Below are 25,490 nucleotides of genomic sequence, written 5' to 3' on the forward strand. Positions count from 1 at the left end.
TTTCCCTTGAGAAATTGCTTCATGAATTAGTTATCCTTACAATCTGCTCCAGTAATACTTCAGTACCACAGACACCACTGAACATTAACTTGCCAGATTCCATTGGACAGAGAAAATCAAAATATCCAAAAAAATATGGGGGGAAAAAATGATACTGGTATGAATTAACAATTTGAGATGAATTTTTTTAAAAATTTAAAAAAACATAGGAAAATCCCTCATGCATGCACCTACACCTTTATGGATTATATCTACTCATTTGAATACACAGATCAGCTCTGATCCAGAGATCAAGTAGAATATCAATGAGACAGAGCCAGGCCATAGTTAAATTGAATTTTACTGCAGTCTGCTAAAAAATTTGCAAACAGCCGCGGATCAAAAGTATTGTCATCGCTTATAGCAGCATTATCTCCAGCCATGGACGGATTGATGGGGAAATTACCCAATTATCTCCATTCTTCCCAGGGAAACTGCTACTTCTTTCCCACTGTTAACACTTAAATGGATCTCACACTGGTAAAAATAGATGCCCTTGCACTGTCTTTTCAAACTGTACTTCTCTCTATAGCCTGCACAATGTTGAGGAGCGTTTGAAGGCTGTGGGATTGTACTTGCGGAAATTTAGTAGAGTGAAGGGGTTGGGGGGGGGGGGGTTCTCATTGGAACCTAACAACTACTGAAAGGTCCAAATAGAGTGGACGTGGAGAGGATGCTGTAGGGAAGTCTGGGACCAGAGGGCACAGCCTAAGAATACAAAAACATCTTTTCTGAACATAGATTAGGAGGATTTTCTTTGCCTAGATAGTATCTGATTTATGAATTCATTGCTGTGGATGGCCACAGAGCCCAAGCCATTGGGAAGATTAATGGCAGAGGTAGATACATTCTTGATCAGGAAGGAAATCAAGGGTTACAGGGAGAGAGCAGGGTTAAAAATTATAGAAAATCAGCCATGGAATTGTGGGGCAGACACAGACTCAATGGGCCAAATGGCCTAATTCTGTTCCCCACACTTTATACTTGTACCTCTACACCTTGCACTATTTGAAAACGTCAACACTAATCCCTAGATTGTCTTATATCATTGCACAATCTGTTACACAAATTGACTTGCCTGAATTGAATGCAAAAGTGTTTCTTTCAAACTGCTTTGCAGTACAACAGAACAAATTTGATTCACTATAAAGAAACATCCAAGTCACTTCTCTCTCCCAACCTCACCACCACAAACCCCCCACCATTGAACTGCAATCTTACATACTGCACAAACCATTTCCAACCTCCTTCCACAGAAATTGTTTCTTTCACAGGATGGAGACACCAACAGCAAGGTCCAACATTTGAAGTGAATGGTTTGCAAAAACAAAGGATTTGGAGCCATAAATATGCCAGACCAGTTAAATTCAGAGGTTCTTTTTGTCTTTTTAAAAATGCCATTATATCTGTCAACCTTTTTTGTGCCCAACTTGAATGCAAGAGGTTTCAAACTCTAGGAACTGCTTTAAACTCAAGTTCAACTATAACTCGAAGTCTGAGAAAATCATTACATAACATTTAGAAGTAGAGTACATCAACCACTTGGCCCACTGAAATCTGCACAAAGTTTCTTCATTCACTCTGTTGGTTATGGATTTAGTATTGTACATTAATAGTAATTACATTCCACTAATGCAAGGAACTAACACATATACATATCGTCCACCATTCACAATTCGCTGTGGCAGAATACAAAACTAAATCTAATCCATTAGATATAAGATCACATAACTCTCCAAATAATTTGGTACTTCCATCGATACCAAATGCTCATTTTAAGGCACTCTGTGTCCCACTCCCACACTTCTGATTAAACCAGCTAGGAGTCCCATGCTTGACAGTGATTGCTGAGACAGAGGTGTTCAAGGTGTTATGGAGTCCAGAGGACCCCAAAACCAAGCAGCAATAGATATTCACCAAGACAAATGGTTACTTAAACAAAAGTTTTTAATTATCTTTAAACATGAAAACATAATCAAATGTTAACTTATCACTAATGACTTAACTAACCTAACCCCCTTCTAATTCTAAGCACATGTATATGTAATGTGTGTCTGTAAGTTCAGAATAGTTATTGATTCACAGTCCAATCTCACTTCTCATTCCTCCAAATTCACTGGTTGCAGGCAATTCCTATACTGCGCACAGAATTTAATATTTATGAAGTTCACCAGGCTTTGGTGCCTGAAAGGTAAATGGTTACCGCTCAGGAAGGTTCTTGTCGGTTTTCAGAGAGAGATTTGTTGTTCACTGGACACCCACAACTGATTCCTTTTTAATCAGCCACTTCAGTGTCTTGCTGAAGAAACTTGTCCCCTCAGGGTTCTCCAGATGATAACCCCTTTCTTTCAGGTCACCACAGAGTTCCTTTTTGTTTCTCTTACTTCAAATGAAACATTAGACAGCCAGTCCTCTCCTCTTGCATGAACCACAAGGGCTTTGACCAGGCTGAACTAAGCACTCACATCCCGTCATCCAAATAGGGTTTTCCACAAGCTTGCCAGCTTGTCCTGTTCCATTCCCAGCTGCTGCTGACTGTAAAACACAGAACCGAATTCCCTCTTTGTCTCAGAGAGAAAGCCTGTTTGACTCTCTCTGCTTGCAAAAACCACATATCCCTCTTGGAACAGCAAGTTCCCCTCCAAGGCGATAAGGTTACAGACTAAGATGGCAGCACTGAACTACATTGAAAATCCCATTCTGTTTTCTTGCTCCCCCTTATAATTTCTTCGTGGAATTCAAAAGTCCCATCAACTGAGGGAATTTCTGATTCAAATTTGTATTTGCACCCGATACCTGTCAGATCTCATGTTCCAGTGAACAAGTGTTGAGAAATTCCTGGGCCATTTCAACTGCACTACCAGCTCTGGTAGGTTTGTCAATATTAGTTGCGGGTCAGTCTATCCTGCTTTCTATTGTACTTTGCTTGAGTTGATTGGGATAACGTCCTCAGCCACGGTAATTAATTGAATTTGAGATCCACAGATGTTATGATCAAACTTCAATGTCTTTGTTCACATTTATTAGGCCCAAGGCATATCCTGCAAAACAACCAAGGTCCAACCATACCACCATCCACAATTTTCCAGCACTACTTCCTCTCAGACAGCACCAACTACGGAAGGATCCTCCCTTGTCTGCAATAATGACAACAACCCAAGGCAGGATTCTCATCCTTGGTGAAATAAACAGGTGCATCACCTCATATTGACAAGGGTACCGAGGATCCATGTCACTGCTTTGAAGGCAGCTGAAGTCGGTTTAAATTTCAAAGTTTAACTTCACAGATCGCCTTTCTCTCCAATGCCACACTAATCTACAACTTCACCACCTGAACAATACACAGAGGCAGACAATCAGGCCAGGGTTACACCCAATAGAATTAGTCCCTTTTTAAACCTGTCGAATATAAATTTCCCATCCTCTTACATCCAATTAACACCTTTTGACTGTTGGTCAAGATTCCTCCCCTTGCATTTATTCAGATGCCTTCCTGTTTACTTTTGCTTATTCCTTGAAAAAGGGCTCAGGCCTGAAACGTCGGTAAAATATCTTTACCTCCTTTATGGGCGCTGCAAGACCAGCTGAGTTCCCCCCACATTTACTGTACATTTTTAAATATAAATTTCATCCTTTTACCCCATGGCTCTCAAATTATTCAATGAACAATTCTTTTTGAACTAACTTTTGCTAGTTAAGCAATTCCTAATCATGGATTACTTGCTTCTACTCCATTTCAATAGATTAAGGTGGATTATGAGATGAAAGAGGGAAATGCAAACTATTACTAATGTAACTCTTACCCTCACTGCCCAATGCAGTGCTTCACGACTTTTTGTTCCCCCCATTCACATAACATTTTAAGGAATCCCTATGCCATAGGTGCTCTGTGATTAGTAAGGGATTCCTTAAGGTGTCTCCGCTCCATCCCCTCATTGGAATGACTTCATCACCAACATCGAAATACTCGAGCTGGCAGAGTCCGCAAGCATCGAATCCATGCTACTCAAGGCCCAACTGCGCTGGGTGGGTCACGTCTCCAGAATGGAGGACCATCACCTTCCCAAGATCGTGTTCTATGGCGAGCTCTCCACTGGCCACCGAGACAGAGGTGCAGAGGTACAAGGACTGCTTAAAGAAATCTCTTGGTGCCTGCCACATTGACCACCGCCAGTGGGCTGATATCGCCTCCAACAGTGCATCTTGGCGCCTCACAGTTCAGCGGGCAGCAACCTCCTTTGAAGAAGACCGCAGAGCCCACCTCACTGACAAAAGACAAAGGAGGAAAAACCCAACACCCAACCCCAACCCACCAATTTTCCCTTGCAACCGCTGCAACCGTGCCTGCCTGTCCCGCATCGGACTTGTCAGTCACCAACAAGCCTGCAGCAAACGTAGACATACCCCTCCATAAATCTTCATCTGCGAAGCCAAGCCAAAGATGTGAGTGAAAGAAAAAGTTAAAAATCCATTTTTTAATCATCCCTATTTGATTTGTCATGTACATGGTTTCATAACTCCAAAGGAAATGGGCTAATGACAATTTTTCTCAAACAAAATATTGGGTCTAGAGCAGTGGTTCTCAACATTCCCTTCCCACTCACATACCACCTTAAGCAATCGTTTACTCATCACAGAACACCAAGGCATAGGGATTACTTAAAGTGGTATGTGAGTGGAAATAAAAAGGTACCACTGGCCTGATGTATCACAACCTTTCAACAGGAGACAAGTGGTTGCAGGCGCTGAGATCAAAGATTTGATGGGTGCAACTCAAAATGTCAACAATTACCTTCCCCTCCACTGACGCTACCCAACCCATCAAGTTCCTCCAGCAGTCTTTTTTTAAATATTCAGGTTTTGGAGACTAGCTCAATGTATTTGAAATCACGTGCATTTTACGATAACAGAAAATGATACGAAATAAAACAGTTGTCTCTAATTGGCCTTTATTGATCAGACATCAATAACTAAAAATGTAAACTATTTTCTCTCAAAGTTGTGACATAAAGACATCCTGAGTTGAAAGGTAGAACAAACCTGAAGAGATAATATTTTTGGGAGAGCAGCACTGTTCAATTTAACGCTGGTAATTTGATTCTCAGCATGCCTACCCGAGCAAAAGGTTTCACAAAGTTGTTTCTTTGATTAAAACACTGCCCACAAGAAATCTCCAATTTTGAGTTAACTAAGTAAAAAGGGGAGAAAATGACACTGTGTATATTCAAGAGGGAAAGGTTTATGTGTACTTTGGTCAATATGGTTCATAGTGTGAAAAATTTTAAAAGATTTTTTAAAAAGTAAGTAAAAATAAGTTAGTCCATTCAACCAGGGTTAAACAAGGGTATTTTTAAAATAGACAAAACTTCATGTTCAGATTATTTTGATTTACAGCAACTAGAACCTCTGATTAATACTTTGGAAGGAATTTCAGGTTAATCGCATGCAGGATTTTAAAAATTCTCAGCTGTCGAAGAGTGACACTGTTTAACAGAAAAGAAAATTCTGCTCACGCCACCTCATTATAAATCTCCTGCAAGATCTCAGGCTAGAATAGCATGGTGCTAAGAATATTAAATATTCATATCTATTGACAGCAATACATGCTGCTCATTTTTAACAGTCAGCTCGTTAGCCACTTGGCCAAGGAAACCTTCCAAACTTTAATTTCACCATTTGCATCAAAAAGATTGAAATAGATGACAAGCCACACAAGAAAGCTGGAATTTTTTTTAGTTTTTCTAACTTTAATATGGGATAGTTTGAGACTCCATGGAGAAAACTACCATGCCCATATCTTATGTTGGCCATCCAACCAGGCAGAAAGATGCTTTATTATGCAGTAATCTATACTCTCACTTTTTGGGCAAGTTTACTAGGTAATATTTTGTCTTTCCATTAATACTTTTACAGGCCATTCAAGACCTGAAAATTAAATAGTACCCTCTCTGCCTCACCGTGAAAATCATTTTGTTCTGTCATTATTCATTCTACCATTAAATATGTACCCCGATAACTTGGCTCTTGAACCTGCCATTGCAGAGTTGTGAGGCACTGCTCCAAAATCATCTATTTTGAACTCCCTAACTCTCCCGAGCCATAATCTAACAGGACTATTTCAATGCATGCCCTCGAGGGAAAAGAAAACAAGCCAGGGACTTGTATGCAATCTCACCCAGCACCAGCTCCAGTTACAAGTATCAGATTTAACAGCACTCATCAGTGATGTAAAATCCCACAATCTGAAATTCAGTTAGAATAAAACCTTATTCACAATCATAGGAACGAAGATGGGACCCCCCCACCCCCCACCCGCCCCCTGTAACCTGAAACATCCTGTGAGCTTTGGCACTGAGATGTTCTTCGTTCCTCTCATGAACACTGCCCTTGAGGGAGCTGCAGGGAGAATGAAAGTCAGTCGGCAACTTCTGCTTGGAATGTGTGCTTGACAGGATCTGGAGAAAGATGCTGTTGTCTCTGTAGCAGTTCATCAGCTGCATAACATGCGCTCCTCTGCTCTACCCCAGATATATACCAACTGCTGCTGGAAAATTAATAATTGTGTGGAAGCCATTCATCTACCTGAAACAAGCTAGTCTACCTGAGTAAGGAGAACTGCAGACTGGCACATTTCCAGTCCAGCACAACACATTTCAAGATTCAAGTATCTTTTATTGTCATGTAATAAAACAGAAAATGTAATACAGGGTATTACACAAAATTTCCTTCAGTCTACCTCAAGGCAAACATTGTCCAGTGCCCCTTATAGCCATAGAAGGAGAAGCAAAAGACACCCACCCCCCCCCCCCCCAAGTCATTGAGTATCCATAGATTCACCTCTCGCGCTCCCGCAGCCACACAGCCTTCAGTCCAAACCATCGGCCACCTGAGCTCCAGATCCAAATCAGACTTGATCAGGAAGCCCTCAGTGCCCTCTCGCACCCAGCCGCAAACCAGTCTCCAGCAGCTGGTAGGAGAGTCACACAGCCAGTGTGGGTTCCTCGCCCCAAGTCGCCAATAGCCCACACTGCTTGTGCATTCTTCAGCTACAGAGTCCCTTGATTGCCCGCTGCCGTGGTCATCGTCCCGTGGGTCATCTCCTCTGCTTCTTCTCAAATGGGGGGAGGTCCTCCATCTTCTGGTGCCCTGCACCGGTCTTCTGCTTCCCTGGAGACCGTAACCCCTCAAGGCTGCTGTCGAACATGGGCATCACCATCTTGGGCCCAGACCCCGTGGTCACAGGAATTTTAAATAAACCTCCATTGGCTCCTTTAGCAGGCGATTTTAAAAAAAAGGATGATGGCACACGAGGTTGCAGCGGCCACTTTGGCTCCTCACAACAGGGAAATCCCACCCTCCTCGTTGCGTCTATGACTGGGAAACTCTTGTCAAATTTTCACCAGGGAACGGTATTTCGTCGGGTTATACTTGTACAATCAGATGACAATAAATTTGACTTGACTTAAAGCCAGTACAGAGCCGACGGTAGTTGGACTGGATGGGTGGGCCCCGAGGGGGGAGCGCTGTGTCTCCGTTCCCGGCAGGTCCACACCAGCAGCAGGCACCATTGCCATGACAGCAGCTCCAGCTGAGAAATACACTGAAGCTTGGTACATTTCTCTTCCAATCTCTGCAAGGTCACAGCAATGGGCATCCTAAAACTGCATGCTGTTTGATAAGGCCGTGCTTTTAAAAAAAACCCTGATGATTGGGTCATGAAAAATATGTAAAGGAAAACTGATTCAATACTGTTGTATTAACCTTACACTGCAAATATCAAGATATGCTACGAGTTTATAAAGATCAGTTCTTGAATGAAAAAAAGTATCTGAATCTTCACTGGCTACGACAGGCAACTAAACAAACCACTCAAGTCCGGCCATCATTTACTGAAAAGGACATAACCAAAACAAAGCACTTTTTTATAAAACCATTTTCAGTCCACAAAGGAAAAATTCAATCCTAAGGATTTCATGGTATTGATGAAACTGTCCATTTGGAACCAACACCCAGAATGACCTCAATGTAGCACTGTCTGCCAGAAATTGAATCATCACATACAAAAGAATTACAACACTCATTCCAAGTTCTTCTTAAAGCAACCCTTCTTCACTTTTGAATTACATCTCTTCAATGCTGGAAAACCAGATTTGAAACAAAGATTCTTAAGTGAGTGAAAACAGATATACAACAAAACTTTTCCACCTGAATCTACCAGGAAATTTGTGCAGTTTGATGAGGACTATTTGTCCTCTAAGTTGCAATAAATATTTTTTCCTTTTTCAGAACACTATTAAAAATTAAAATGTTATCTCCTAATAAGAAACACAGGACTGTTTTTACCTCCAACTCCAGATCTTGAGGCTCTGCTTCAGAAAGTGGGATCACTGCTATCTTGGTTATTTTGTAAACTTCATGATCCCCTGGAAGCTTTCCAACCAGTGCTTTCTGGCGAATTAGAAGGAGCCGCCATGCAAAATCTGAAAAGCAACCCAAGATGCATCAGAAATCAGATGAATTTCTTCCTGCCCCTCAGTGCCGATGGCTTGAAAGCAAAGGCAATTTAGCCCCATTAATCAGCACAGCAGACTTACAAACAAAACAATTAGAGCATAGATGGAAGAAAGAGAGAAAAACTCATCTCCTTTTGTCAAATCAAATTTGTCTGGGGACAGCAATGGGAAAATAACAAGATCAAGGCATTCGGTTATGAAATTGAAGATATTCATTTATGGGCTCATTTAAACATCAAACTAAAATAAATTTAAATGTAAATTTAGACATACAGCACGGTAACAGGCCCTTTCAGCCCAACAGTCCGTGCCACCTAATTGACTTACAAGCCCCATTACCTTTTGAACAGTGGAGGAAACCGCAGCCCCCAGGGAAAACCCACGCAGACACAGGGAGAATGTACAAAATAGGTGGCTCAGTGGTTAGAGCACTGGTCTCGTAAACCAGGGGTCGCGCTTGGTTCCTCGCTGGGGCCTCACTTCTGTGAGGGGCACGTGACAAATTGGTGACTCTCGGTCTTTCTTACGGTAGACAACATTAAAGAATTTCATACATGTGACTTTCTAAATGTAGCATTACTTGACAATAATGGAACCTTTAACCATTATAGACAGCATGGGATTCTAACCCCAATCCTGATGACTGGCACTGTAACAGTAAAAGGCTAACCGCTACACTAACACCATAAGATAGAATGTCCATGAGCCCTCTTCCAGATCAACACCTGCCCACTGATATGAAACCATGGCAGGAGGATCATACACAGAGCCGACAGTTTTTGTGATCGGGAAAGAGTCAGCCATTGGGCTTCTGATGCTCGATTCATCATTTTATTAGATCACAATAATCTGTAATGCAGTCCAGCTAAACATCACATACATAGTACAGAAAATAAGACAGCGCAGAAGTGCAGATACAGAGAGGTACAGAGCAGAGAGGCCACATAAAGGATTATTTAGGAGTCTGATAACAGCTGGAAAGAAACAGTCCTTGAATCTGGTGGTTATTCAATATTCATGAATTTTCTTCCTGATTGGCAGGGGTGGGTGGGGGAGGGGTAGAGTGCGTGGCTAGATGGGGTAAGTCTTTTAACACTTGCCTGCTTATTCAAGGAAGTGGGTATGATAGATGGAGTCAATAGAAGGGAGAGCAGTTTGTGATGGGCTGAGCTGGATTCATAACCCTCTGCACTTTCTTAAAACTTGGGTGGAGCAGTTCCAGACCACGCAGTGATGGAGCACCTGTAGAAGTTGTTAAGGGATGCGGGTGACATTTAAAATGTCCTCAAGCTTCCGAGGAAGTAGAGGCACTAATGCGCTTTCTTTGCTATTGCATTGACACGAGTAGACCAGGTAAGTCACTGGAGATGTTTACACGGAGAAGTTTTAAAGGCTGCCCACTATCTCCACCTCGGACCAGGGCGTGAGCTCCAGCCCTCTTCTGGATATCCATTATCGGCTCCTTGGTCTTCCAGATATTGCGGCAGTCAGATGACACATTGCGAATCAGATTGTTTCACACATAACATGACCTGAATTGTCACATCAGGATTTAATCAACTACTACAGAAAAATGTTGCATTTACAGCATCTTCACCAGCAGATGGGTATGATTTGACGAGACAGGTTAAACTGAAAGGATGTCAACACAGAAGATGATAACCGATGATAAAGGTGTAATAACATACCATTTTGCCAATACAACGTACAATCCTCACATAAAAATTGTTTGCTACATTCTTAAAATAATCCAGTGCTTGCGAAACTTTCTCATTACTCTGTCAAAATGGCTACAACTTTGCTAAACAAAGAAATTCAGAAGTTCTTTTCATTCCTTTCTCTACTATTGGATCTGGTATTTCCCATTCTTATCCAATGCAATGAAAAAAATTAATAAAATGTGAAAAGTTTTGGGTGTTCATAAATCATTCTCACCGAGACAAACTGAAAATGTGACCTGAGTACCATGCAATGAGCAATTAATGTTGTAAAATTAATGTCACTGCATGACTACCTTTGGAAAGAGTTGTGTGGATTGCAATTACTTTAAATATTTTAACACGTAATTAATTTTTAAAATACTATAACATTTTTTAATGATTCAGCATAAATCAATCATCTCTTCAGCTCCAATCTGTGATTTACGCCTTTAAATATTTACAAATATGCTTACTGCTTCCTAGTTTGCCATGAGAATTATTGACCGCAGTTGGATGCACGTCGAGTTAATCACAATGCAGTTCCTGAATGCCCAGGAATACCAGAAACGGCAAAGTCCAGGAATTACTAATTTATCTGCAGTTTTTAAACAATGTCCAATGTCAACCACCATTGCCTCCACAACCTGCACAAAATCCTGGCAATGGGTCAGAAAGGCCTGTTTCCTTACTGCAAGACTAAATTTTTTTTAAAAGCATTTTGTATGATGTGAATAACTCCTTCCTGCACCCCCTACCTCCCCAGCCCCCACACCCACAGTATACTACATCTGAAATATCTTGCCCTCTCAATTTAGCTGGGTCCGTGTAATCCTGAAGGCTGTTTACATACTTCTCTCCCTGCTCGCAATCTTTAGTTTTGAGTCATTACCAGTCTTGGAAATGAGACATTTTGTTCCCTCAGCAATATTGTTGAAATCAACCATGAATATATCTGGGGCCCATGCAGGATTCATTTCAGTGTCCCACAGGCTTGACCAGTCAGGTAATAACTGCAAAGCTGTTATTGGTTTATCAAAATTACACAATTTAAGTTACATAGATTTCTTTAAAAGTTCTGTATCTTTTATATTTATTTCCTCAGAATATCAATAAACCAAACTGATCTTGGGTCCAAAATATTTGTTTCAATGTATACTAGAATATAGAATACTACAGCACAGTACAGGTCCTTCAGCCCTCGATGTTATGCCGACCCATAAAATAAATAATTGAAGCCAGCCCTCCCTATCTGATTACCCTCTATTTTTTTTCATCCCTGGACCTGTCTAAGAGTCTCTTAAATGCCCCTAATTTGCAGCCTTCGCCCCCACCCCCACCCCTGGCAAGGCATTCCAGGCACCCACAACTCTGTATATAAAAAAAACCTTACCCCTGATGTCTCCCCCAAACTTTCCTCCCTTCACTTTACATATTTTGTACATTGAAGCCAGAAAACTGAATAGTTGTGTATTTATTTATGCAATTAAATGAATTCAAATACAAATAGACCGCAAAATGCTTTCGTTCTTACTTTTGGTTATTACCGTACATTGAAAATGTAAAAATATCAATTAGCTGCAATTACCTGGAATGCACTGCTTTAAAGGGCAATGAGATCGAATTGAATTGCAATTTCTAAAGAAAATCGAGTACATTCTTTAAGGGAAAATTTCTAGAGCCACATGCGCTGGGAGAAGCAATAATGTATTCAACAGCAACTTCCTATGATGGGTGCTGGAAAAATAGAAAGTTGAAACAGTCAATTGCTTTTAGGATCGGTTAGATCAGAACACCACAAATGTCATTCAATGATCAACTTGCACAATAGAAGCACTTTATGCTCTTATAAAATAAAGTCTTCTCAAGCAATGAAATTCCTCCCTCTTGACAGAATTCACCCTAGAAAATAATAATTGGACTGTCAAGAAATTCCGAGCAAATTTATAACCTGCCGAGTGCTCCCACCAGCAAACCAGGTTCAAAACAAGAATGTTGATTTGATGTCCCTTCATATCACTTCAATCTGGGGGGAGGGATTACTGCTGCAGCAAACTGCCAGAAGCGATGAAAACATGACAGCAAATTCAGAAATAATTTGTTTTCCTGTAGAGTAGCAGATAGTGTTGAAATCAATACTGCTAGTATTGGAACTGTTAAGTCCGATGTGACTAATTATAATGTTTTTTGTGATTGAGAGTATTAGTGTGTGTTATCCCTGTTGCAATCCCCTTTGGTGTGTTTTAATAAAGATTCTTCCTGTGTTCAGACTCATCGCTCCTTGAACCCACCAATTTTTCCCCCCCTTCCCACACAACAGATATTTAATTGAGCTCTATATTAAGAAGACCCACTTGGAATAGTGTCCTGGATGTAACTTTATAAACAAAAATATTGGATTAGCAAGAATGATCCCAAAATGAAACGGTTACTCTATACATAGCAGGGAAGGGTAAACAACCTGCTTCTCTTGAAGAGAGTGGACTGAGAGATCGCCATGTAGTGTATTTAAAAATTACACCACTTCCTTAAAATATAACAGCAGGTTGTCTTTGCACTTGTCAGAAGAACAAAACTAAAGTCCAAAGAAAATTACCAAAAATTCAAATGGCTATTTCAGAAGAAACTAATTTGACCAATGAGCGGAGGAAATGAGGTGGAAATTGCTACTACAAATGACCAAATTACGAAAATGAATATTTAAAGTTGTTGAAGTATTCAAGGACAAGAGGCAATCCATAACTTTGAAATCTGAAATGGATCGGGGTATAGAAAGATGGCATGCTGAAGTCCGGTGTGCTATACCACTTGAGAAAATTACTTTTAAGAGACAAATATATATTGAAAGATATGGAGCTCTTATTTACAAAATATGGGTTTTAATATTTTAATGAGGCTCTGACCTTCCCTTTCTCCTTTAAGGACTCAGTATACTATAGATACACAATCCTTTATCCAAAACCCTTTAGTGTATTCAGAATTTCAGATTTTTCCTATTTCAGAACTAAAGCCAGCTGCCCCACATTTAAGCCCACCCAAATTGTGCTGCCGTATCCACCACTTTCCAGTCGTGCTGGTGTCTCTCTCCCCCCCCCCCACCCGAGTCGCGCTGCCATCTCTCTCTCTCTCGCCTGCCCGAGTCGCGCTGCCGTCTCTCCCCCACCCCCTCTGCTGTACCAGCACCAGGAAAAAAATGCCGGTTTTTGGAGCTTTCCGGATAAATTATTGGGTATAAGAAACTTTTAAGTAATAGGTACCCCTGTTGAGGGTCTCTTGACCCTTTCTTTCTTTTCTTTGTGGGGGATAGAAGGGGGAGGGGTGGTATATAGGGAGGTTTTCTTATCTTTTCTTTTTGTATGCTATGTGTATTTGTATTGATTTGAATTATTTTTCATTATGTGCTTTATTTGTGTGGTTCTAAATTTATAAATAAAATTTATTATAAAAGGCAATAGGCAATTTTATTGATAAATAGACCCGTATGAGAGGAGACGCACACCATTGGCGGGGATGAATGGCTGGCTCCTATTCCATACAATTAAATAACTTTTCGTGTATGTATTCCTCACAGCACGACTGCAATCTTCAACTTTCTAACAGTTCTTCAAATAGAAAGTTGTTTCTGCACAATTTACTCCTGGCAACAGCTTCCTCCTGTCGACTGCAAAGAGATCCCTCACAATGCATATAGTGAAGCTGGGTACACAAGATATTAATTTTTGCACTAGTATTGCTCCGTTTCCAAACAAATAACAAGTTACTTTTATTGAAGGATCAAAATTTTTCATGAGTCATCGTTAAATTCAGAATTCAGTGTTTTGACTTCCATTAATAAGTCAGGGATTTATCCAAGCATTGCAATCTACCATTTATTATGGAAGACAGCAATTTGAGACAAATTTAAGATTTATTTGCCAATTTTCTATGAGTCAGGTCTTAATTACAGGATGAGCACCAAATATTTCATAAATCCAATGAATGAGACACTGACTCATTTCATTTTCTAGCTTCAGATGAAATTATGGTAGTAAAGATTATAAATACTTCTTTAAAATTAAATCAACTCCGGAGAGGAACTGTTTCAGACCACTGCAAATAGCATCCATCAGTTCCAATGCATGTTGCCCCAGTCAAACCAAACTATGACAAGAGTTTGAATGAATCCACTGAGTCGTGATCAAATTTGAGTCCCATGCTTAGGTTTAGGATTTCCTTCATAATTTAATGAGATAATTATCCTGTTGCATGAAATCTTTAATGGGAATAAAAAAAATGTTTTTCATTTCAAGGACTTCCCATTGTAGTGGAAAGATTTTGATGGGATGGGGATATTGCAATCAACTCCAGCAATTATTCATCAACACCAATTCTTCATGTATAGGGTAAGCTGTTATTTCAGAAGGCAGTCAAGGGTCAAACAATTGAGTTGCTTAGAGGCTTTGGGGCCAGATTATTTTTCTTCCCTAAAGGACATTGCTAAAGCAAATGGATTTCTTCAACCATCTAGCAGATGCAGGATTGTTATTGACACTGGCTTTAATATTACATTTTATATTACTCAGATTAAGTAAATGGGCTGCTCAAGCCAGAAGCAAATTGCACTCACCTTTAAGGTATCAGGAATTATTTTAACATGAGGACATGGGACTGAGCATGGATTTAAAAACCAGCCAAAATTCTAAGCACACCTAACAATTTTCTGAAATCAAGAGGCATGAAAGGGCACAAGAAACAATCTGCTCCAGGGGCTGACAAGCCGAATTATGCATTTCCCCAAAGGCTGCCAAGAAATCGCTTTTCCTATCTTTTTTATGTGGTTGGTAGAGAAACCCTGAACTGCGGCAAGGACAGCTAATGGAGGAGTGTGGGGGGGGGGCGGGGACATGAAGTGCCCCGTCTTTATCATGTCCTCTTAGCGGATCAGGAACAGCACCTAACAATTTACTACCTTAATGTCTTTTGCAACTCATTGATCAACTTCTAAAGATTCTTTTACTCTTATACATGGGTGAATGTCTGCCAAGCTGCCTGTCTCCCCTCTGGCGAGCCTTGCTGTACTAACATTGGCTGTGCATTATCTCGACTGTTGAGGACACTCCCCTTGGGTATAACTGTGTCTGCACCTATTGTCTTTCATTATTGTACCATGAGTTTCTAATAAAAGCCATGATTATTGTTTGACCACATCGTCTTTGTCCACTTCATCAACTGGCACTTCAATATCATCACCTGTTAACCTTGTAAAAGCTTTTAAGAATTTGCCCTTGCCATTTCACTACCTGCCACATCTTGTTATCCTTTCTGCAAACCATCCTGCGATTCATTGTAGATGGAATATCAAGTGCAGTGAACATAATATCACCAGTCATTTACTGATAATATTAATGCACTCTCATTGGAAAAACCTGATGCCTTTCTCATGCAAGTACAGTGCTACAGGGCAGCCATGAATTACATTCTGCATCTTGTGTCATCGGGTGCATGGATGGTCAGTCAGCCAACTCTCCTTACCCTCCTATTATCTCCTGCCTGTGGTTCCTCCCCCTCCCCCTTACCATTTTGCTCATGCACCTGCCTACATTTTGTCCATACTTTGATTGAAGGGCACAAGCCCGAAACATTGGTTATGCTACATAAAGTGCACTGACCTGCTGAGTTTCTCCAGCATTGTTTTATTCACTCAAGTCACCTTTATTTATCGTTCATATCATGCTCGCATGGTAAAGATGAGATAGCGTTTCTCCAGGACCATGGAGTACATTTACATAAATACAAGTTAGAAGTTAAACACATCAAAATATTAAAACGTACACAGTAACAGTCTTCAGTATCCTATCCACAAATGTTCTGGGAGTTCAGGAGTCTGATGACTTGGGAGGGGGGGAAAGCTGTTGCCCAATCTGGACACAAGGGCCCGAGTGCTAAGGTACCTCCTGCCAGGTGGCAGAAGGGAGAACAGTTTAGATGAAGGGTATGTGAAGTCCTTCACACTGTTTATTTCCTTTCACCTGCATTGAGTGCTGTAGATGTCCTTCATGATAGGAAGAGAGACCCCAATGATCTTTTCCGCCGATTTCACTATCCTCTGCAGAGTCTTACAGTCTGAGGAGGCACAGCTTCCAAACCAGCTGGTGATGCAGTTGCACAGGATGCTCTCGATACATTCTCTGTAGAATGTAGTGAGACTGGAGGGTGGGAAATGAACTTTCCTCAGCCTTCGCAGGAAACAGAGGCACTGTTCTGCTTCCTTGGCAACAGAGCTTGTGTTAAGTGACCAGGTGAGATTCTCCAACAAGTGCACTCCAATGAACTTCATACTCTTGAAGACCTCAACTGTGGAGTTGTCAATGGTCAGCAGAGCATGGTTCACCCTCACCCCACCATGTCCTCTTGAGGTCAACAACAATCTTATTTTTTTTAAACATTCAGAAATAGGTTGTTGGCTGTGCACCATTCCATTAACGCAGTGGTTCTCAACCTTTATGGTTCCACTCACATCCCACTTTAAGTAATCCCTTTGCCATCGGTGCTCTGTAATTAGTAAGAGATTGCTTAAGGTGGGATATAAGTGGAAGGGAAGGTTGAGAATCACTGCTCTAGATCCAATTGTTACTGAAATATTTTGCTTGATAAAAATTGTATTTGGCTCGTAACTCCAAAGGAAATGGGCCAAATACAATTTTTATCAAGCAAAATAACGATTTTATTATGTGTGATTAAAACAGTGGTTTTCAAACTTTTTCTTTCCACCCACATACCACCTTTGCTAATCACAGAGTACTGATGGCATAGGGATTATTTGAAGGGGTACATGAGTGGAAAGAAAAAGGTTGAGAACCACTGCTTTATCAACTGCACCTCATCTCTGTACGCTGACTTGTCATTCTTATTGATCAACTATAGAGTTCAGAACTACAGAATTTTGACTCAAGATTTCAGCATCTGGAGTCCTGATTCCAGCATTCATCACATGGATATATTTGGGCGGCATGAGCCAGGAGGAAATGTTATTGCGTTGCATCTTTAAATGAATCTGTAGTCTCCAGTGTGTCTTAACTACAGATTGTTGTTTTATCTAACCAATTGATCACTGTTTGGGCAGACAAGTTCACTGAACCCATTGCAAAGAAATAATTTTTAAAATGGCTCAATACTCTTATCTTTGCAAATACTGCCATAATACTTCAGCTATTGGTTTCTGCACTCTTATTCCACAGCTAAATTTTAGTCCCTTTACATGTGACACTGTATGTACAATAGTAGAAAAAAGATGCAAGGCAAAAATCAGAATGGCATTTTATTGAAGATACCTGTACAAAAATGTACAAGTTTCATAAATATAAGAATTAGAAAAAATAACATATAGTTTAAGAAATAATATTGAAATATTCGAACAAGTATGGGAGCCTTACATTAAATACAATAGCGAAAACCTACCGGGAACAAACATTACCTAAGTTGATGGAAGGAGAAGAAAAGAAAAGAATGGACTCAGTAGAATTTCTGGTGTATTTTTGTTGAATGACAACATTGTCTGACTGAATTAATGCAACCTAGATTGTATACCTAAAATGGATGAGAGATGGATGAGAGGGGGGGGTGGGGGGGTGGCTTGGGAGGAGGGAGGGGGGAGGGGGGGGGAGAAAAATTCACTGTAAATGTGTGGAAAAGAAAAAGTGTATATCATGGCTATTGTGATTTATGGTGTGAAAAATAAAAAATTTTAAAAAAAAAAGCACGCAATAGGACGACTGACATCCATCATGAAGGGTGTAGTGGTTAGCGCAATGCCTTTACAGCACCGACGATTGGAACCGATCTGCGGAGCTGTAAGGAGCTTGTACGTTTCCCCGCGTCTGGGTGGATTTTCTCCCGGGGGCTCCGGATTCCTCCACCATTCCAAACATGCCGGCGGGAGGGTTTATATTAATAGGTTGTAAATTAGGCAGTATGAACTGAAATGGCCTGTTACCACGCTATATGTCTAAATTTAAAATTATAATATTCTCTTGCATCAGTTAACTTCCACATGCAAATTAGTGATCAACCAATGTAGTATGAAGCAAATTACTTAGCTTGTATATAATGAACACCATTGTTCATTATATACTTCCTTTCAGACAAAGGAATAATTTTTCTGTAAGCTTCAAGAGCAATTTAAGGAAAGAATTAAGCACAGTAGCTTGTTCTTATTCAGAAGTGTTATTACACACTGAATGAAAGCAACGTTTATGGTTTCAACATATGGGTTTTAGTCACTGAATGTTTCCTTAAATTGCTTCCATTGACAATTTTCCTCAGGTTGGACGTCACAAGAGTTTCAACACCTCGACTGTAATCACTTTAATGAATTTTACAAAGCTACTATTGGAACTCTCTGATGTGCCAGTAGCACTTTCACTTAGCGTTAAGCTCGTAAGCAAGTCAGAGAAAAGAAGCAACAATAATCTGCCAAATCCAAATGAAAGTGGGGTTTTTTTGTAATTTGCACTTAATTGAATGAGTAACTATGGGTGAGATTTCCAATACTAGCTATAAAAAAGTCATCAGGAGAATTGGAAGTATCTTTCACATGATTACAAGATGAGCAATGCACTGATTTATGGAGAACTATTGAAGAAGTCTCTTTAAAATGTGTTGCATTATTTCACTTCTCATCAGCAACTCCTTTTCATACACCCCCCTCCACACCTGGAAGTACTTTGCATGTTCAAACTGTAAGCCCATGACTATAAGTTCCTGAATGGGCCCAAGACCTTCATTATCATTTGTGGCAATGCAGAGGTGCAAAATGACTAGTGTCGCTTCCCCCCAGATTTGAACCTGCATTTGGATGCCATGTATAGAGTTCACATGGCAGCGGATTCATGAGTGCCCCAGTTTCTTTCCACAAGCAAAAATTATGCCAAATGGTAGATAAATTGCATCCCATGTGGATAGGTAGCAGGTTTTGATCTGATGAGGGGGAATCTATACATCTTCAACATGTGCCCGACGCTCATTAATTCAATTCAAAGTGCTACAGTGTATTCATGTCTAAAGATTAGCTGGTTTGTATCTTTTCTAATATTAATCCTATTTGTGACAGATGCAAATCTGATACTGCTACATTGACATAGGTTTTGGTCTTGTCCATCTTTAGAAATGGATTGGAAAGAAATTTTTAATATCTTTTCAACTGTATTTCAGGTGAAGCAATGACCCAATCCAATAACTGCTCTTTTGGGGCTATTGTACCAGACACGGAGTTTTTCTGTACCTGCAGCCTTCTCTACATTGTTGGCTAGAAGAGCCATCTTATTTAAATGGTTTCATGGTTCTCTCATATTATGCTCTGTTTAAGTTGAGAAAAAAATTTATATATCATGTATTTGATTCAGCAGTGAAATTTGAAGATAGATGGTGACCTTTTATGTCTTTATTTTCATTTGATGTAAATGTTTTTAATGAAGATGTTCTCACTCTTCCAGATGAGATATAGTCTTACCTTTGATTTTTGATTCATGATATGAATCAAAAGCTCAAAATATATGTAACCCACACGATAAATTGTTCAGTTGCTTTTTTTCATTAGTTTTTTTTCCAAGGAGGGGGAAAAACTGAGTTTATAATGTTTGAAATTTTATCTATCTCTATATATCTATATCTATATCTAGACCATACAAAGTTCTTGATGGTCAATGCAGACAGAATGAACGTGTTTCCATGCTGCGTCACTAAACATCAGTCCATGAATATGTTATTATACAGTGATCAAAAGTTTTATTTTCTATGGACAACTCCTTTCTACTTAGATTTCAATTCCCACCTTGCTCAAGTGTTCTTCACATACTGTAGCATCCAGAAAATGTACAATAGCTAACAGAAACTATTTAATGGTCAATTTTGCAACAATGCAATGTTCTGAATTAAGACACGTTATTTTCTGTTCATTGACTGTTGAAAATCCCAGACTGTGAATTCACAGGACAAAGGATTGAGTTTATCAGAACCTAGCATACAGGAGAGCTTGTCTTTTGTTTTCTTTCAAGGTGTCAAGAGGATGCACTTCAGCACAACTAGACTTGATCGTATCCAAGAGGTTTATATTGCCTCTATGATAACCATGATACAGGTACACAATCCTTTATCCGGACATTTAAAATCCAGAAAGCTCCAAAACCTTCATTTTTTTCCTGGTGCTGGTGCAGCAGAGGGAGAGAGACGGCAGCGCGACTCGGGCAGGTGGGGGGGGGGGGAAGAGAGACGGCAGCATGACTGAAAGGGTGTGGATACGACAGCACAATTCGGATGGGCTTAAATCTGGGGCAGCTAGCTTTTGCTCTGAAATCCGGAAAAAAAAAAAATCAGAAATTTGGAACACACTGTCCCCCAAGGATTCTAGATAAAGGACTGTGTACCTGTATTTTCAAAAGAGCCAAGTTTCAAAAATTTGCACTCATCTAAAGGTTTTTGGGCATTATGAGACATTGAATGTTAGAGATGCCATGCAAATGCAAGTGTTGTAGAATTCTATTCGAAGTTATTTCAGAGTACATAGATGATATCACATACAACCCCAAGATTCTTTTCCAGTGAGCCAGGCAGAACTTCTACTTATTGATAACTGAGCCCGCATTCAGCAGGCAGCTCGTTCCACATTCCCACCACCCTCTGTGTGAACAAGCTCCCCCTCATGTTCCCCCTAAGCATCTCCTTTCACTCTTCACCCGTGTTCTCTAGTTTGGATCTCACCTACCCTTGGTGGAAAAAGCCTATCTACATTTACTCTGTCTATTCCCCTTATAATTTTAAATACCTCTATCAAATCTACCCTCAGGAAATAAAGCCCTAACCTGCCTCATTTCTGATTGCACCAGTGAGAACAAAGGATGTCCTGGGTAGTGTTAATCTTTGATGATTGCTGGTATTCTCCTGCAGCAGTGTTCTATGTCGATTTTCTTGGCAGTGGGGTGAGTTTGCATGTGATGTACTGGGTTGTATCCACTACCTATTGCAGAGCTTTCTGCTCAGAAGTTTTGGGGCCCCCATATGAGGCTGTAATGCAGCTGGTCAGCACACATCTGTAGAAGTTTGTCAAGGGTTCTGATGTCATACCGAAGCACCAAAAAATCCTGGGGAAGTAGAGGCACTGACGAGCTTTTGACAGGATGATATTGTAATTTTGGGTCCAGGAAAGATCCTCCAGAGAGTTTCTCCCAGGAATTCAGGAATTTAAATTTGCTCACCCTCTCCACCTCTGATCCCCCAATGATCATTGGATCACCCTCCTCTGGTATTCCCGTCCTAAAATCTACATTCAGTTCCTTGGTTTTGGTGACATTGAATGAGAGGTTACCATTCAGCCAAATTTTCAATCTTCCCCCGCTCCTGTGTGGTGACTAAACTGCCCCTTTTTAAATACAGCCAACTGCTATGGTATCGTCAGATGTTTTTTTTAATGAGGTCGTCAGCGTACTGAGGCAGTCATAGGTATAAAGTGAATAGAGCAGGGGGCCAAGTACATAGCCCTAAGGTGCGTCAATACCGAAGGAAATGGTGGAAATTTTCTTACCAATCTTCACTGATTGTGGTTTGGAGGTAAGGAAATCCAGAATCCAATTACACAGTGGGGTGTTGAGTCCCAAGTCTCATAGTTTGCAGATTAGGTTTGAGGGTATGATTGTGTTGAATGCTAAACTGTAGTCAATAAAGAGCATCCTGGTGTATGCATCACTGCTGTCTGGGTGTTCAAAGACAGTGAAATGACATCTGCCATAGACCAGTTGCTGTTGTGGGCAAAATGGAATGGATCCATGTCACCACTCAGCTAGCAGCTGATGTGCTTCAACATCAGCCTCTCAAAACACTTGGTCACTGTGGATGCGAGTCCCACTGGTCAGTGGTCATTTAGGCAGGTTACCACTCTTCTTGGGCATCAGTATGATCAAGGCCAGTTTCAAGCAGGTTGGTATCACGCTATGTCGGAATGAGATGTTGAAGATACTCATGAATATATTGGCCAATGGGTCAGCACGGGTTTTCAGTATTCGTTCGATACTCCATCCAGAAAAAATGCTTTTTCTTGGATTCACTCCCTAAAAGGCAGCCCACATGTCATCTTCAGATAGTGCACAGGGGTTCTTCTTTGTTCTAGTGGTCAAAACGGGCAGAGAAGGCATTAAGCTCAGCTGGGAATGAGGCTTTGACATCTCCTATTGCACTGGATTTAGTTTTGTTGAAAATTACATCATTTTAGCCCTACTACAGCTGTCGGGTATCCTTTGTTGTTTACATTCTCATCCATAATCTCCACTTGACCTAGGAGATGGCTTTCCGTAAAATATATTACACAAACGGGAAATCTTAATAAGAAAATGTCTCTCAGCCAAATTAAGACTACGAAACTATTCTAAAAAGTGCTATGCTCAACACAAGGGCAACATGGGTTCACCTTGTATACTGCTAATACTGATATAGAGTTTTCCCAGCAGAAAGTTTAAAACTAGTAGTTTCATAAATTCACATTGTAAAAATTATGTTGGCAAAGAAAACAGATGTCGACTAGGTTTGTCATCAAAGGGAAGTAATAATACAAAACAAGCTTTTGGTTTTGAGCATTTCACTTCCCTGACTGTGATGTTACCCTTGCACTGACACGCTTCCTGCTTTCCAACTAAGCCAAACATTAGATAGCTTTCTCAACAGCTTGGTGGTGCCATGCCGAGTCACCTCGTCCAAGATACTGCCAGATTAAATTCCTGGTCATGGCAGCATTGGATGACCTCAGCCAGATGGTTACCATAATTAACACAGATCTGCAATCCAAGCAGGCAAATATATAACTAAATGGAAAAAGGAAAGTTTGTGTTGAATTCTGCGCACAAACATCACAACTTTCAGGGCTTGTTCTGTTCATTGGTATCATTATTGCTAGTTCCATTGCAACCCCATCCTTCAGCAGTATATGCTCCATTCTGGAGCTAGTATGGAAAAACCATTGGAATTGGCTAACTGGCACACCACAGGACAATGCAGTCAAAAAGTGATTTAGTTCAATCTCTTTGCTTTTTATCCAAGCATAATGACATGCACCAACAAAAATCAATCCATTCATCATATACAATACAGTACTTCTATCTACATACAACACATACAAGAGGGGTTTCTTAAAAAGGCATCCTCTATCCTCAAGGACCCTCACCACACAGCCTATGCCTTCTTCACACCTTCTACCATCAGGAAGGAGATACAGAATACTGAAGACCGAACATCCAGAGGCACAAAAGGACAGCCTCTTCCCCTCTGCCATAAGATTTCTAAATGGACGATGAACCATAGACACCACTTTCTCTTATTTTTGCACTAATTAATGAATTTTAAATGCAACTTTACAGCAATATTTGCACTGTAATGTTGCCGCAAAACAAATAATTTTGTGACGTGTTCATGACAATAAATTCTGATTATTTCCAGAGTCAATTTGACATTGTGCATGCTATATACATCCTTATTTTAGATATAGCAGTCAATTTTTTCCAATGGCTGTTAACCAAATTGAGAGCTATTAGTTTCAGTATCAAAGCACATTAGTTGACAGAGAATGCTGAAGAGCCTGGTGTCAAACGAGGCTGAGAATATCAGTTTTCTCAATGACTCCATGTTGCGTTCTGCACAAAATTATCGCCCTGTGCTTCACCCATCAATGTTTTCATAATGAAAGGCACTGCAGGGGAAGCAGTGCTTTGACATTTATGGCAGTCAATTTATTTTCTTTCAAAGCTTATTCTGAGTATTAACCATGTCCCTCAGTTTACATTCAATACATTTCGCTGTGTTTATAGCTCGAATCTCTATGCAACGTGGTGGCATGCAATATTTTCCAGATAGAAGGGATCCTACTTCCATTTCACTAAGTTTATCTCAATATTCAGAGAGAAGGTAATGCATTGCCCTTTACTCGAGATAAATTATCTACCTTCAAAACCATGCAATAACTACCATATATAATTGTAAAAGTCAAACTTTCCAGACCATTTTTTAATGTTCAATGTATGGGGATGACTATTACATGGATATGACTTTTGAGGGTCTGAAATTCACACTAGAATCCAAAATACTGCATCAGTAACAGAAGTTCAAATGATCTCTAAATGAATAAAGAACAAAAACCCAATGAATTAAAGTAACAATGCAGAGGCTGCGCATCAAAACACACGTCCCACCAAGTAACAAAAACCATAAGAGTAAAACATGAAAGTCTGCGGACAGGGATTTAAGTAAAAGTACAAAGGGTTTAGGGGGCTGGAAGGGGGAGCTCAATGGAGGAGATAAATGTTGAGTAGGGAGAAGTGAATGTGAGGGGATAGGAAAGGGCAGGGAGTGGGGGTGGATGAACCTGTAGGATCCAGCAGCAGAGCTATTCAAGGTGTTACCCTTGCAGAGGAAGAGGTTGGTGTGGGAATTGGCGAGGGAGACAGCGTAGACATCGGAACAGGGGTGGTTGGGATCAAGCTGGACGTCTGTGTCGTTTCAAGGGTCGAGAGCGCTGGTCTGTGAGCAGAGAGGGTAGGAAATCCAAATTAAAGTCGATGGAAGCTATGGTCTACAAGTGGCCGGGGCTGAAGCATGGAGTTGCTTTGGGTGCTCAAGCCTGTGGTGGTGGGGGGCGGGGGGAGCGGGCAGAGCCAAGATGAAGACTGGGGTCGACATTTACATGAGATATATGGAAAATTCCAGCTTCAACTCAACGTCCAACACAATCATACCTTAGAGGCTGGTGGATAAACTATCTTTGCTGGGACTCAAAACACCCCTCTGCAACTGGATCCAGGACTTCTTGATTGAAAGATCATAGTCTGTCTGGGTTGGCAGCAAAACTGCAAGTCCCATCATACTGAACACTGGCGCATCTCAGGGCTGCGGGCTCAGCCAGCGACTGTTCATGCTGCCAACTCATGACTGTACAGCCAGGTTCAGCTCCAACAGAATCATCAGTTTTGCAGATGACACAATGGTAGTTGGCTTCATCGGCAACAATGAGGAGTCAGCTTACAGAGAAGAGGTTGAAAGGCTTGCTCAGTGCAGCAAGTGCATCCATCCAAGTCTCAATGTGAATACAACAAAGGAGTTAAAGGTTAGGGATTCTCAAGTACCACAAAGTGAAGTGATTTAGTTCAATCTCAGGTTTTGGTGAGAAACCAAAAAAAGGCAAAACTTTGCAGAAGTGGAGGGTGTGGGGGTGGGGGAGAGAAAACAAAGA

The 25,490-nt window shown here is 40.6% G+C and overlaps 1 protein-coding gene across 2 annotated transcripts in view; it reads right to left on the minus strand.

Moving 5' to 3' along the window:
• inpp5f (inositol polyphosphate-5-phosphatase F) overlaps positions 1 to 25,490 on the minus strand; it is a 153,380-nt gene that overhangs the window by 68,485 nt on the left and 59,405 nt on the right. Inside the window, exon 3 of one of the 2 annotated variants that reach the window (XM_069899863.1) lies at positions 8,383 to 8,519. The exons of the other annotated variant lie outside the window; for it this stretch is intronic. Within the exon in view, the coding sequence (XP_069755964.1) occupies positions 8,383 to 8,519 (137 nt within the window). The remainder of the gene's footprint in view (positions 1 to 8,382; positions 8,520 to 25,490) is intronic. 2 annotated transcript variants of the gene reach the window in all.

The sequence above is a fragment of the Narcine bancroftii genome, chromosome 10 (assembly GCF_036971445.1).
Source record: "Narcine bancroftii isolate sNarBan1 chromosome 10, sNarBan1.hap1, whole genome shotgun sequence".
Taxonomy (NCBI): Eukaryota; Metazoa; Chordata; class Chondrichthyes; order Torpediniformes; family Narcinidae; genus Narcine; species Narcine bancroftii.